Here is a 12,295-nt window from a genome sequence, read left to right as displayed (position 1 = left end):
CTGAATGCCTCAGATCCAGCTTCATGCACCTTTCCGATTGTCTCTCTGTCTGGGTATTACTTACACCCATTGAAACTCGAGTTCGTTTGCGATTGTTTACGTCACGTTTCTGTTTGTAGCTGTATTGATAAACCTTATCGTACTGCTCATTTTCATCTGCAAGCAAATACGAATACTGATGTCTGAGACAGAGGTCCTTCAACTAAGCCCATTTACGTTTTGAGGAGCACTCAACAGTTGAGACAGAAGCTTAAAGTTAGATTTATGTTATCTCCTACACAATATTGACTTAGGGCTCTCGTTAGATTTATGTTATCTCCTACACAATATTGACTTAGGGCTCTCGTTAGATTTATGTTATCTCCTATACAATATTGACTTAGGGCTCACGTTAGATTTATGTTATCTCTTATACAATATTGACTTAGGGCTCTCGTTAGATTTATGTTATCTCCTACACAATATTGACTTAGGGCTCTCGTTAGATTTATGTTATCTCCTATACAATATTGACTTAGGGCTCTCGTTAGATTTATGTTATCTCCTACACAATATTGACTTAGGGCTCTCGTTAGATTTATGTTATCTCCTACACAATATTGACTTAGGGCTCTCGTTAGATTTATGTTATCTCCTACACAATATTGACTTAGGGCTCTCGTTAGATTTATGTTATCTCCTATACAATATTGACTTAGGGCTCTCGTTAGATTTATGTTATCTCCTATACAATATTGACTTAGGGCTCTCGTTAGATTTATGTTATCTCCTACACAATATTGACTTAGGGCTCTCGTTAGATTTATGTTATCTCCTATACAATATTGACTTAGGGCTCTCGTTAGATTTATGTTATCTCTTATACAATATTGACTTAGGGCTCTCGTTAGATTTATGTTATCTCCTATACAATATTGACTTAGGGATCTAGTCAATCTGTATCACTGAAGCGTTACAGATTGTGCGATATAAATTGAAATGTCATTTCTGATTGAGCCGACATATGCAGTGGTGTAAAGTACTTGAGTAAAAATACTTTAAAGTACTACTTAAGTAGTTTTTTGGGGTATCTGTACTTTACTATTTATATTTTTGACAACAATTCACACACTTACCCTGGTCATCCCCTACTGCCTCTGATCTGGCGGACTCACTAAACACAAATACACACATGCTTCGCTTGTAAATTATGCCTGAGTGTTGGAGTGTGCCCCTGGCTATCCGTAAATAAATAAAAAACAAGAAAATGCCGTCTGTTTTGCTTAATATAAGGAATTTGAAATGATTTATAGTTTTACTTTTGATATTTAAAACCAAATACTTTTAGACTTTTACTCAAGTAATATTTTACTGGATGACTTTCACTTTTACCTGAGTCATTTTCTATTAAGGTATCTTGACAATTGGGTACTTTTTCTACCGCTGGACATATGCAGCATTTATCGTGAATGCATTCTCTGCTAAAGTGGGAACATTGCCTTTAAATATCAATCACACTGTAATGTTGAACTTCTGCGATACAGATTGAATAGAGCCCTTAATCACTATACTTTATCAGGGATAAGAGAAGAGGGGACTTCTACTTTTCTTCAATGATGCATGTCTAATTATAAGCATTTCAGAATTGAAATGAATCATTTTGGTATGATTATGTTAAATACAGCGATTAATTTGGAAATAAAATAATCTGATATGTAATTATAGGCCTAATAATGATAACAATGGATTGCTTTCATACATTTTTTCTCACTACGTCATGTGTAAAAATAAGTACAAAATGATTATGCTCATATGAATATAAAATAATCATATTTGTATGTATAAAGTATCCAGGTTAAGTTTTTAGTTGGATCATCTGTGAACCCTACCCTCTCCTCCCCAAGGCTGCAGCTCTGTCTGGGTTGCTTTGGATCAAAAACCAAATAGAAACTGTCAATTTTTAACATGCATTGTATTGCGCCTTGACCAGGATGACATGAAGAATACATGCAGTATTCTCCAGTGTTCTTCATAGTCATCAGTGGCAAAACTATGATTGAGCTTTTCCCTTAATGTTTACCTATATAGTATTTAGAAGTGTCATGATGACATTAGGATTGGCAGCGGAGAACATCCAAGCTCTTTGCTGCCTCTGTTACCAACCCTGTGCCAGGCAGTGGTGGCTCTGGTCAAAGGAGGACCCACTGATGCCCATTTTACGCAATATGTGGCATTACATTTCTCAAGATGTGGCACATTTCTCAACAGACAAAAAAACATTTAAATGATATGCTTATTCTTTTGTTCTTAAATCCCAATTTTTGCCATAGATAACATGGCAAAGAAGGTTTGGGCTTAAATGCTTCCCTTACATTTTTAGGGCACACAGCTAATGTTTGTTCACATTTATTCAGCTCAATCATAGATGGTGTATTATCGGTGATGTGACTGGGCATGATGGTGAGTATTTGCTTAGTTCATTAGTTGATCTGCAACCAACAGACAGAGCTAGTTCCTCTATGTCTTTCATGTTTGAAGTCTTGATCCCACATGCTGCTCCCTCAGAGGCTGAACCACCATCACAGACACACTGATGGAGAGAGGATGACATTAACTCAGATGTTTTTACTGAGGGGACACATTGCTGCCACGTACAGTACACACATGTCATATGCAAGATGTGTACAAGGCTGTCCAAGGCTGTCCTTTCACCCCATTTATGTGTTCACAAGGGACGAGACAAGGTTGTCCATTCACCCCTTTCATGTTTGCACATGAGGGATATGACAAGGTTGTCCATTCACCCCTTTCATGTTTTCAGGTTAAGTTGATCATCTGTGCTGTATTGTTATAAAAGGGCTCAGGCACCATGCGATGATATGAGCTTGAAACACGGTCAAAGACATCATTATGATCCATATCCATTGTGATATCACCAGAACAGATGTAGGTACAGTGTAGCTATATACTGTCAGCCAGCTTATCCCAGAACTGTCTCTTACAGTACTCTGAGTCTCAAGACAACTGATTTACAATATGATCTCATTCTGCAGGACTGGAATTCATTCATTCAGATGATTACTCAACAGCGTGATGACATACAGTAGCATACCCTAAGCAGTGATGTAATGGATCTTTACACAGTACAGTTGTACATCTCTCCAAATGACAAGCAGCTTTTCTCTCGTTCAACAAATCAACAACCAAAAAGTTGAGACTTTCTGTGATGGGTGTTGTTTTTGGGGAGATGTCAATGTTTCACGTTGTCGTGTTGCAAAATAACGTGATCAGTTTTAGTGCAAATAGAACCGAAACAGACGGTGTGTATGAGCGGTCAGCCCCAATGGCGTCTTTGGGAGATGTGATGAGTGAACTGCCGTGACCCTCATCCTCCAATAACAAGTAGTAACCTCAACTACAGTAGCCATGGAGTCTGGTCACACGAAGAGGTGGTGAACTATTGCAAATAATTACAGGAAGTACTTAATCTTCTCTTTTCAACTTCAAATCATTTCAAAAAGTGCTAAGGGGGAGGGGCTGTACAATCCTTATTAGATTGTCATTATGTACAACTCTATGGAAGATTGATAAATAAAACATTGTCCATTGAAGAGCATGGAAGTAACATTACAGGTATACACATAGGAGGCCCCTTCCAGTTGTGGTGTTTATGTGAAACCCTTGATCTGTAGAATGAGTGGGGACCATTGAATCATCATCATCATCATCATCCCCGTTCGCCATCTCTCATCATCTCCTTTCATAAGAGCGTCCAGACTTCTCACGAGTCATCAAGGGGGCCTGGTTTTCAGCATTCAGCATTCATCTTCAACTTCTCTGATTGGTGGTATCAGACTGCTAGTGGATTTGTATTGGTTGACTTGGTTGGCCATGTGAGTGCTCATGGGCTTGATCTGAATGTTCCGTGGGTAGGCATTTTCTGCTTCATCTGTAAACCATTTCCTTTCTGCGGAGGGATGGGGCAGAAACAAAGTGTTAGTGTTGAATAATCTACATGGTGTCATGTCATATATTCCTGTCTCAGTTTAAGTAGCAGTCTTATATAGCATGTATGACGTTCCAATCCAAAACGCCATGAGGGGTCATAGGTTTCAAGTCAGGTACTTAATTTCCTTCCAGGTAAAGTTATTTCAACTTTGGTGGGTGTGTGCATGTGGGTCTGTGTGAATGTGAGTGTGTGTGTGTGTGTGTCAGTCAACTTAGTGCTCAGGCTAGTGTGTTACAGCACAAGTGTTTGATGTTTTGAAACTATGCCAGAAGTGAAGCAAGATGTCTATCGCCTGAAACCACCACAGGGTTATGAAGAGGTTTTAAGCCTACTCTACCGGAGGTATGATCTTTAGGTAATCAAATGTCTACAGTTTGTGTTTTGTATTACATAGTGTGTGATAAGCAACACCCTGTCTCTCTGTGGCTCCAGTTGATAGAGTTATACTGAATCTGGATTACAACATATTTCCAACACTTGGACAACATCTGCATCAGTCATCTGATCACATTCAATAGGAAAGAATATGTGCAAACACACAAACCTCACACAAAGCAATTTGTCTCAAGTTGAAATAAAGGAAACTAAAAAACATGATAAATAATAAGTACATTTTACAAAATAGAGGCTCTGTCAGGAGAAAACAAAGAAAAAGCATCAGGTGAATGAAGGTGTGTAAAAACAGGTAAAACAGAAAGGCAGGAAGAGATGGTCCTGGGCATGACAGGGAGAGGGCAGAGGCAGCGGCAGCCATTTTTCTTTCAGTTTGTTCGAAAGCAAAACTGAGGCATGATGACTTATCCTTACAGGAAAATAACAAAAAGACTACAAAACCTCCCCTTGTCATAACTATCTCCACAGGGACAAAGTTATGATTAGAACCCCACGTAAAGGTTGCTATTGTAATAGTAGGACATGCAGAATTGTTAACTTGCATACCTTGGCTCATTCTATTCATCCTTGTTGCACTTCAGAAAGAGAAGTAGGTCATCTAAGTAAGTGAGGTATTACAGTCTATACAAGGCAAATAACACGTCTCAAACACAAGCACTGACATGACTGGATCTCTTGCTGTACTCTATGTAAGCATTGACACCTATTTGACTATTTTCTAATAATTTTCTAATGTAATCAAGTGCTCATTGCCGAAATGTGAAATGTTATTTCAGTTGACTTCCTAAATTGACCCCAACCCTACTTGTCAGATGTTCCCTTAGCCCTGTTAATGTTTCTAGATACTGAACACCTACACTTCGCCTCCCTTTGACACCATATTTGCAAAAGCATTGAAGGAAAATGCTTGGGGACATTTAAAATGACACCAAGACATTGCAATTGATCTGTTGTCTATAATCTTAAGAATGAACGTTCATAAATGATCTATCACTGTTCAGGGAGTAGTTGGTAGCATGATGTCTTTTCTTATCATCATAATCAAATTCTCTGGGTAGTTTTACAATTATTACTTCCTTATCATTTAATATAACTTAAATTATAATATTCTCTAATATTATGCAAAACACATAAACAATTTAAACAGAACCAAAAATAAGCATTTGAGATGGAGAACTAGGACCATGGACATGCCATGTCACAGAACAGACACAATAACCAGACAGATCTCCACACTGGGATGGTTTCATTACGTTTATCATTCATGGACAATCTGGAACGTCAGCTTCTCTGGTCAAAATGGGATCATGTTGGGTAAAAGATTTAGTCTATGTACATCGTGTTACATTCAACCCATATCCATGGCATGCTGTTGGTACGAATACTAACAAATAAGCAGGCTATACCAATATGAGTCAAAGTAAACACATACAGTGCATCCAGAAAGTATTCAGACCCCTTGACTTTTTCCACATTGTGTTACGTTACAGCCTTATTCTAAAATGCTTAAAATAAAATAAAATCCTCATCAATGACAAAGCGAAAACAAGTTTTCAGAAATGTTTGCAAATGTATTACAAATAAACAACAGAAATACCTTATTTACATAAGTATTCAGCCCCTTTGCTATGAGACTTGAAATTGAGCTCAGGTGTATCCTGTTTCCATTGATCATCCTTGAGATGTTTCAACAACTTGATTGAAGTCCGCCTGTGGTAAATTCAATTGATTCGACACACCTGTCTATATAAGGTCCCACAGTTGACAGTGCATGTCAGAGCAAAAACCAAGCCATGAGGTCGAAGGAATTGTCCGTAGAGCTCCGACACAAGATTGTGTCGAAGTACAGATCTAGGGAAGGGTACCAAAACATTTCTGCAGCATTGAAGGTCCCCAAGAACACAGTGGCCTCCATCATTCTTAAATGGACGAAGTTTGGAACAACCAAGACTCTTCCTAGAATGGCCAGAAGGAAGCCACTCCTCAGTAAAAGGCACATGACAGCTTGCTTGGAGTTTGCCAAAGTGCATCTAAAGGACTCTCAGATCATTAAAAACAAGATTCTCTGGTCTGATGAAACCAAGATTGAACTCTTTGGCCTGAATGCCAAGTATCACGTCTGGAGGAAACCTGGCACCATCCCTACGGTGAAGCATGGTGGTGGCAGCATCATACTGTGGTGATGTTTTTCAGCGGCAGGGACTGGGAGACTAGTCAGGATCGAGGGAAAGATGAACAGAGCAAAGTACAAAGAGATCCTTGATGAAAACCTGCTCCAGAGCGATCAGGACCTCAGACTGGGGCGAAGGTTCACCTTCCAACAGGACAACGACCCTAAGCACACAGCCAAGACAACGCAGGAGTGACTTCGGGACAAGTCTCTGAATGTCCTTGAGTGGCCCAGCCAGAGCCCGGACTTGAACCCGATCTAAAATCTCTGGAGAGACCTGAAAATAGCTGTGCAGCGACGCTCCCCATCCAACCTGACAGAGCTTGAGAGGATATGCAGAGAAGAATGGAAGAAACTCCCCAAATACAGGTGTGCCAAGCTTTTAGCGTCATACCCAAGAAGACTCAAGGCTGTAATCACTGCCAAAGGTGCTTCAACAAAGTACTGAGTAAAGGGTCTGAATACTTATGTAAATGTGATATTTCAGTTTAGTATTTTTTTATAAATTAGCAAACATTTCTAAAAAACTGTTTAGCGTTGTCATTATGGGGTTGAGGAAAATAAACTTTTTAATCCATTTTAGAATAAGGCTGTAACGTAACAAAATGTGGAAGAAGTCAAGGGGTCTGAATACATTCCGAATGCACTGTGTCTTATCGAGACAAACAGATCTAGCAAAAATGCCTGCCATGCCCGTCACCGGCCTGGTACAAAGACAACATATGATAGGTCTTTCTATGTCAATGTTCCTTATCTTCTTTCGGTGGTATTTTGCGTTCTTAAATTAATGCTTAAATACAGGTTCAATGAGGTCAGAGGAAATTGTTAAGCGAGTGTTTCGGTAAAAACAATGCACATCAAAGTTTCCCCTTAGTTCCATTAACTAGATCACGGTACAGTAGCTATGGAGGCAGGCTGAGATGTCAGAGCAAGGACCACATGCTGATGGTTATGGAGCAAACATTGCACAAACATGACGTTGACATTGAGCACAAAATCTCAGAAACAAAACCCAAACCCCAACAAACACACAGACAGGGATAACTGACCCAAACAGTGTCTCACACACACACACACACACACACACACACACACACACACACACACACACACACACACACACACACACACACACACACACCTCTTACATAGACACAACACCCAAAAACAAACATAGATTGGGAACACATACTACACATTCACAACACACACACAGACACAGACACACAAACACACAACAAACATCTCCTCCACCTACTTCTGTTTGTGGCTGGCCTCCCGGGGCTTGCTGCTGCGGTTCTGCCGGTTGGCTGTGGGGATGGAGTGGACAGACGAGCTCTTTTTGCTGGAGGAATGGGAGGAGTGGGAGCTGTGGGAGAGGCTGGTCCGAGACTGGCCCGCATTGTGGTCAAACTGCATCAGGCAGAAGATCAGGTCTGTGGGGACCAGCTCAAACTCATACGGAGGGTTGGTGATCACATACCTGTAGACAGGACGGGACAGGACAGGAGTTGGTAGAAAACAGAACAATACTGATTAGTCAGTGTCTATATAAGGCCAGAGGGGGTGTGGCCAATATACCACGGCTAAGGATGTTCTTAAGCGCGACGCAACGCGGAGTGCCTGGATACAGTCCTTAGCCGTGGTATATTGGCCATATAACAAAAACCCCTAAGACGCCTTATTGCTCTTATAAACTGGTTACCAACGTAATTAGAGCAGTAAAAATAATTGTGTTGTCATACCCGTGGTATACGGTCTGATATACCACAGCTTTTAGCCAATCAGCATTCAGGGCTCGAACCACCCAGTTTATAAAAACAAATACATCAACAGGGTTGAAATCGAATCAGTTAGAAGACTTCAAAACCAGACTTATTTAAAATAAAAATGTTTCTCTGTGTTAGAGGCCTGAAGTCGAAACGCATCTAGTTTGTAGAGTTATCTAATAACAAAAGTGTCTTCAATAAACAGTATAAATAATATAATATTAATAACTGCTAATAATATTATGGAAAACAGCTAATGTTGTGACACAGTGACAGTGAGAGGGATGGATGGAACACGTTAAAGACACACAGTGACAGTGAGAGGGATGGATGGAACACGTTAAAGACACACAGTGACAGTGAGAGGGATGGATGTAACACGTTAAAGACACACAGTGACAGTGAGAGGGATGGATGGAACACGTTAAAGACACACAGTGACAGTGAGAGGGATGGATGGAACACGTTAAAGACACACAGTGACAGTGAGAGGGATGGATGGAACACGTTAAAGACACACAGTGACAGTGAGAGGGAAGGATGTAACACGTTAAAGACACACAGTGACAGTGAGAGGGATGGATGGATGGAACACGTTAAAGACACACAGTGACAGTGAGAGGGATGGATGTAACACGTTAAAGACACACAGTGACAGTGACGGTCTCACCGTTTGGTACACTGGCTAGGCGTAGCAAGGTGAGCGTCTCTCAATCTGTAGATTCCGAAGCACAACATGTTGTATGTCTTCAATGCTTTACAGAACAAATCCCCATAGCAACCGCCATCCTGGAAAACAACAAATGATAACTCAAAAACAACAACATCAGGGTGTGTTGGCTTATAAAGTGCAATCATTTGTCTAAATGACAAAATAATGCAAGTCTTTGAAAATGTCAAACTGCAGTGCCCTGGATACGTTCTGATGTGCGTTTTGGGGAGATTTCTTGTGCCTAACAAATATTTGCCAGAAATTGAATTTTTTACAGTGTAAAAATGTCCTTTAAATAATGTAGGAAATGACACAAAACAACATCCTTTCACTTTGTGACACGCCGTTACTTCAGAATCCGATGCACACAGTAACAATTAAAAAACTAAATTAAAGAGACATTCTTCATCCCAGAACACACACACAGTAATGATGGGACGATAAACAGAAAATTACAGACACCGACATTGCCTTCCGAAGCATTTTGTTTACGTCGGTAATTTTCGGTGATTTGGCTACACAACATTCCTGTAGAGAGATTGTTCTAAAACCATTATTTGGTCAACAGTAATATTATGCATTATGTTGATTCCTGCTATGAAAGTATCTGCCTGTCCCCGTTTCACTGTCGACTGCTGAATCTCACTCCTTCTCCCCACTGTGACACGGAGGAGGGAGAGATGCATTCTGAGAAGCACAAGCATATGACCTTTGCTCAAAATGCTATTTCAGGAAAAATACAGTTTTCAAAGCAACTACTGTTGTTCTAGTTACAGAGAGGACAGTCACAGCTTTCTGTGAGTATATCATGTATATCTCACTTCTTATTATTGAGTTCATGGCACCACTTTACAACCGGAGTAGGCTGTAGTATAATATGGTTTTGTTGCATCGCGGACCAGAGCACATCATTTGCAGTGAATAGGCCTACAGCAAGTAGCCTAGGCCTAGCGCTGGAAAGTTTTTGTAGGACATTAGCCTACATTTACTGATAGATTAATCAATTAGTCTACATGGCTATCTAGCAACAATATCATATTTAGAGTTAGCAATCTAGATCTAAGTGTTTTGAGTTCCCACTTCCTCAGGTGGTAAATAATATAGCCTATAGGCCAATATGCACAAAGATGTTGGCAAATTCTCTGACGAGCCAAAATGAAATCTGATGACTCTGGAGGTTGCACATCAAAATATCAATCATGCATTTCCTGGATATGTTAGATGAAATAGCTTACTTTTTTAATTATAGGCTACCATCTCAGTTGTCTTACTTGGAACTGGAGAAAAAAAAAACTATTCTAGAGCACTGCTGCTTGTAATGTAAAGTAATTGTCCATAGAATAAAATAAATGATTGTTGTATTTGTTGTTATCGAGCAAAACAGTTACATTTATTGCGATATTACTTTTTGTCCATATCGCTCAGCTCTAGCATCTCCCTCAAAATAATTTAGCGTTATTTACCTCTGATTTATCGTTATAGCAAAAAATTGGTCAATTAATCGTGATATGGATTTTTTTCCATATCACCCAGCTCTAACACACACACTCCAGAACCCTCCTTCCTCCTCCTAAGCAGAGCACCCTTTGCGTGTTCTATTATTCTTCACTTTGTATTAAGTGCCGTGAGGAGCCGAGCAGGCGGGATGGGTGCTGCTGGGGAGTGCCAAAACCTGTCAGCTCCGTTTAAACATTCACTTACCCCCAAGTCGGCAAAGGGCCCATCGTACAGGGCCAGTTGGGCCACACGACACCTGTCTCGGTTGGCCAGTGTCTGTGGCGTGCTGTAGCCCCCTTGCAGGGCGTTCTCCTCTGCCAATAGAGCCTCTAGCTCTGGGGTGGCTCCCCCAGTCACCAGCGTCCGGATCAGGGTGAGGATATTATCATTGAAGTATGTCTGCAGAGATAAGAGGATGTGAGATCCGTAAGTAAGGAGACGCCATTAGAGCCACAACGGTAGAGGATATGTGGCGGATGGAGAAGGGGGGAGAGGGGCGAGATGGAGAAGGGGGGAGAGGGGAGAGATGGAGAAGGGGGAGAGATGGAGAAGGGGGGGAGATGGAGAAGGGGGGCGAGGGGAGAGATGGGGAGAGGGGAGAGATGGAGAAGGGGGGAGAGGGGAGAGGGGAGATAAGGGGGGAGAGATGGGATGGGTGAAGAGGGGAGAGATGGGGAAGGGGGGAGAGAGGAGAGGTGGGGATGATCAGAATAGGGGGGAGGGATGGGGAATGAGGAGGAGAAAGGGATGGAGAGAGATGAGGAAAGATGGGAGAGAGATGGAGGAGAGGAGGGATGAGGAGAATGAAACCAGACAGAGAGGTGAGGAGAGTGAAACCAGACAGAGAGGTGAGGAGAGTGAAACCAGACAGAGAGGTGAGGAAAGTGAAACCAGACAGAGAGGTGAGGAGAATGAAACCAGACAGAGAGGTGAGGAGAGTGAAACCAGACAGAGATGTGAGGAGAGTGAAACCAGACAGAGATGTGAGGAGAGTGAAACCAGACAGAGAGGTGAGGACAGTGAAACCAGACAGAGAGGTGAGGAGAGTGAAACCAGACAGAGAGGTGAGGAGAGTGAAACCAGACAGAGAGGTGAGGAGAATGAAACCAGACAGAGAGGTGAGGAGAGTGAAACCAGACAGAGAGGTGAGGACAGTGAAACCAGACAGAGAGGTGAGGACAGTGAAACCAGACAGAGAGGTGAGGATAATGAAACCAGACAGAGAGGTGAGGAGAGTGAAACCAGACAGAGAGGTGAGGAGAGTGAAACCAGACAGAGAGGTGAGGAGAGTGAAACCAGACAGAGAGGTGAGGAGAGTGAAACCAGACAGAGAGGTGAGGATAATGAAACCAGACAGAGAGGTGAGGAGAGTGAAACCAGACAGAGAGGTGAGGAGAATGAAACCAGACAGAGAGGTGAGGAGAGTGAAACCAGACAGAGAGGTGAGGAGAGTGAAACCAGACAGAGAGGTGAGGAGAGTGAAACCAGACAGAGAGGTGAGGACAGTGAAACCAGACAGAGAGGTGAGGACAGTGAAACCAGACAGAGAGGTAGGGAGAGTGAAACCAGACAGAGAGGTGAGGACAGTGAAACCAGACAGAGAGGTGAGGAGAGTGAAACCAGACAGAGAGGTGAGGACAGTGAAACCAGACAGAGAGGTGAGGACAGTGAAACCAGACAGAGAGGTGAGGAGAGTGAAACCAGACAGAGAGGTGAGGAGAGTGAAACCAGACAGAGAGGTGAGGAGAATGAAACCAGACAGAGAG

At 41.7% G+C, this 12,295-nt stretch overlaps 1 protein-coding gene across 13 annotated transcripts in view; it reads right to left on the bottom strand.

Moving 5' to 3' along the window:
* Positions 1-1,343: 1,343 nt before the first annotated feature.
* LOC121553222 (calcium-activated potassium channel subunit alpha-1) overlaps positions 1,344-12,295 on the bottom strand; it is a 333,643-nt gene continuing 322,691 nt past the window's right edge. For 9 of the 13 annotated variants that reach the window (XM_041866230.2, XM_041866232.2, XM_041866237.2 and 6 more), the window contains 4 exons: positions 10,734-10,928; positions 8,991-9,109; positions 7,810-8,034; positions 3,830-3,946 (listed from right to left, as the gene is read on the bottom strand). In XM_041866230.2, coding sequence (XP_041722164.1) covers positions 3,925-3,946; positions 7,810-8,034; positions 8,991-9,109; positions 10,734-10,928 — 561 coding nt within the window. In that variant the 3' untranslated portion in view covers positions 3,830-3,924. Of the gene's footprint in view, positions 3,947-4,927; positions 4,957-7,809; positions 8,035-8,990; positions 9,110-10,733; positions 10,929-12,295 lie in introns of all 13 variants that reach the window. The other 4 variants (XM_041866233.2, XM_041866231.2, XM_041866235.2 and 1 more) reach the window with 1 other exon arrangement.

Source organism: Coregonus clupeaformis, chromosome 37 (assembly GCF_020615455.1).
Source record: "Coregonus clupeaformis isolate EN_2021a chromosome 37, ASM2061545v1, whole genome shotgun sequence".
Classification (NCBI taxonomy): domain Eukaryota; kingdom Metazoa; phylum Chordata; class Actinopteri; order Salmoniformes; family Salmonidae; genus Coregonus; species Coregonus clupeaformis.
This window is presented reverse-complemented; position numbering and strand designations above follow the sequence as displayed.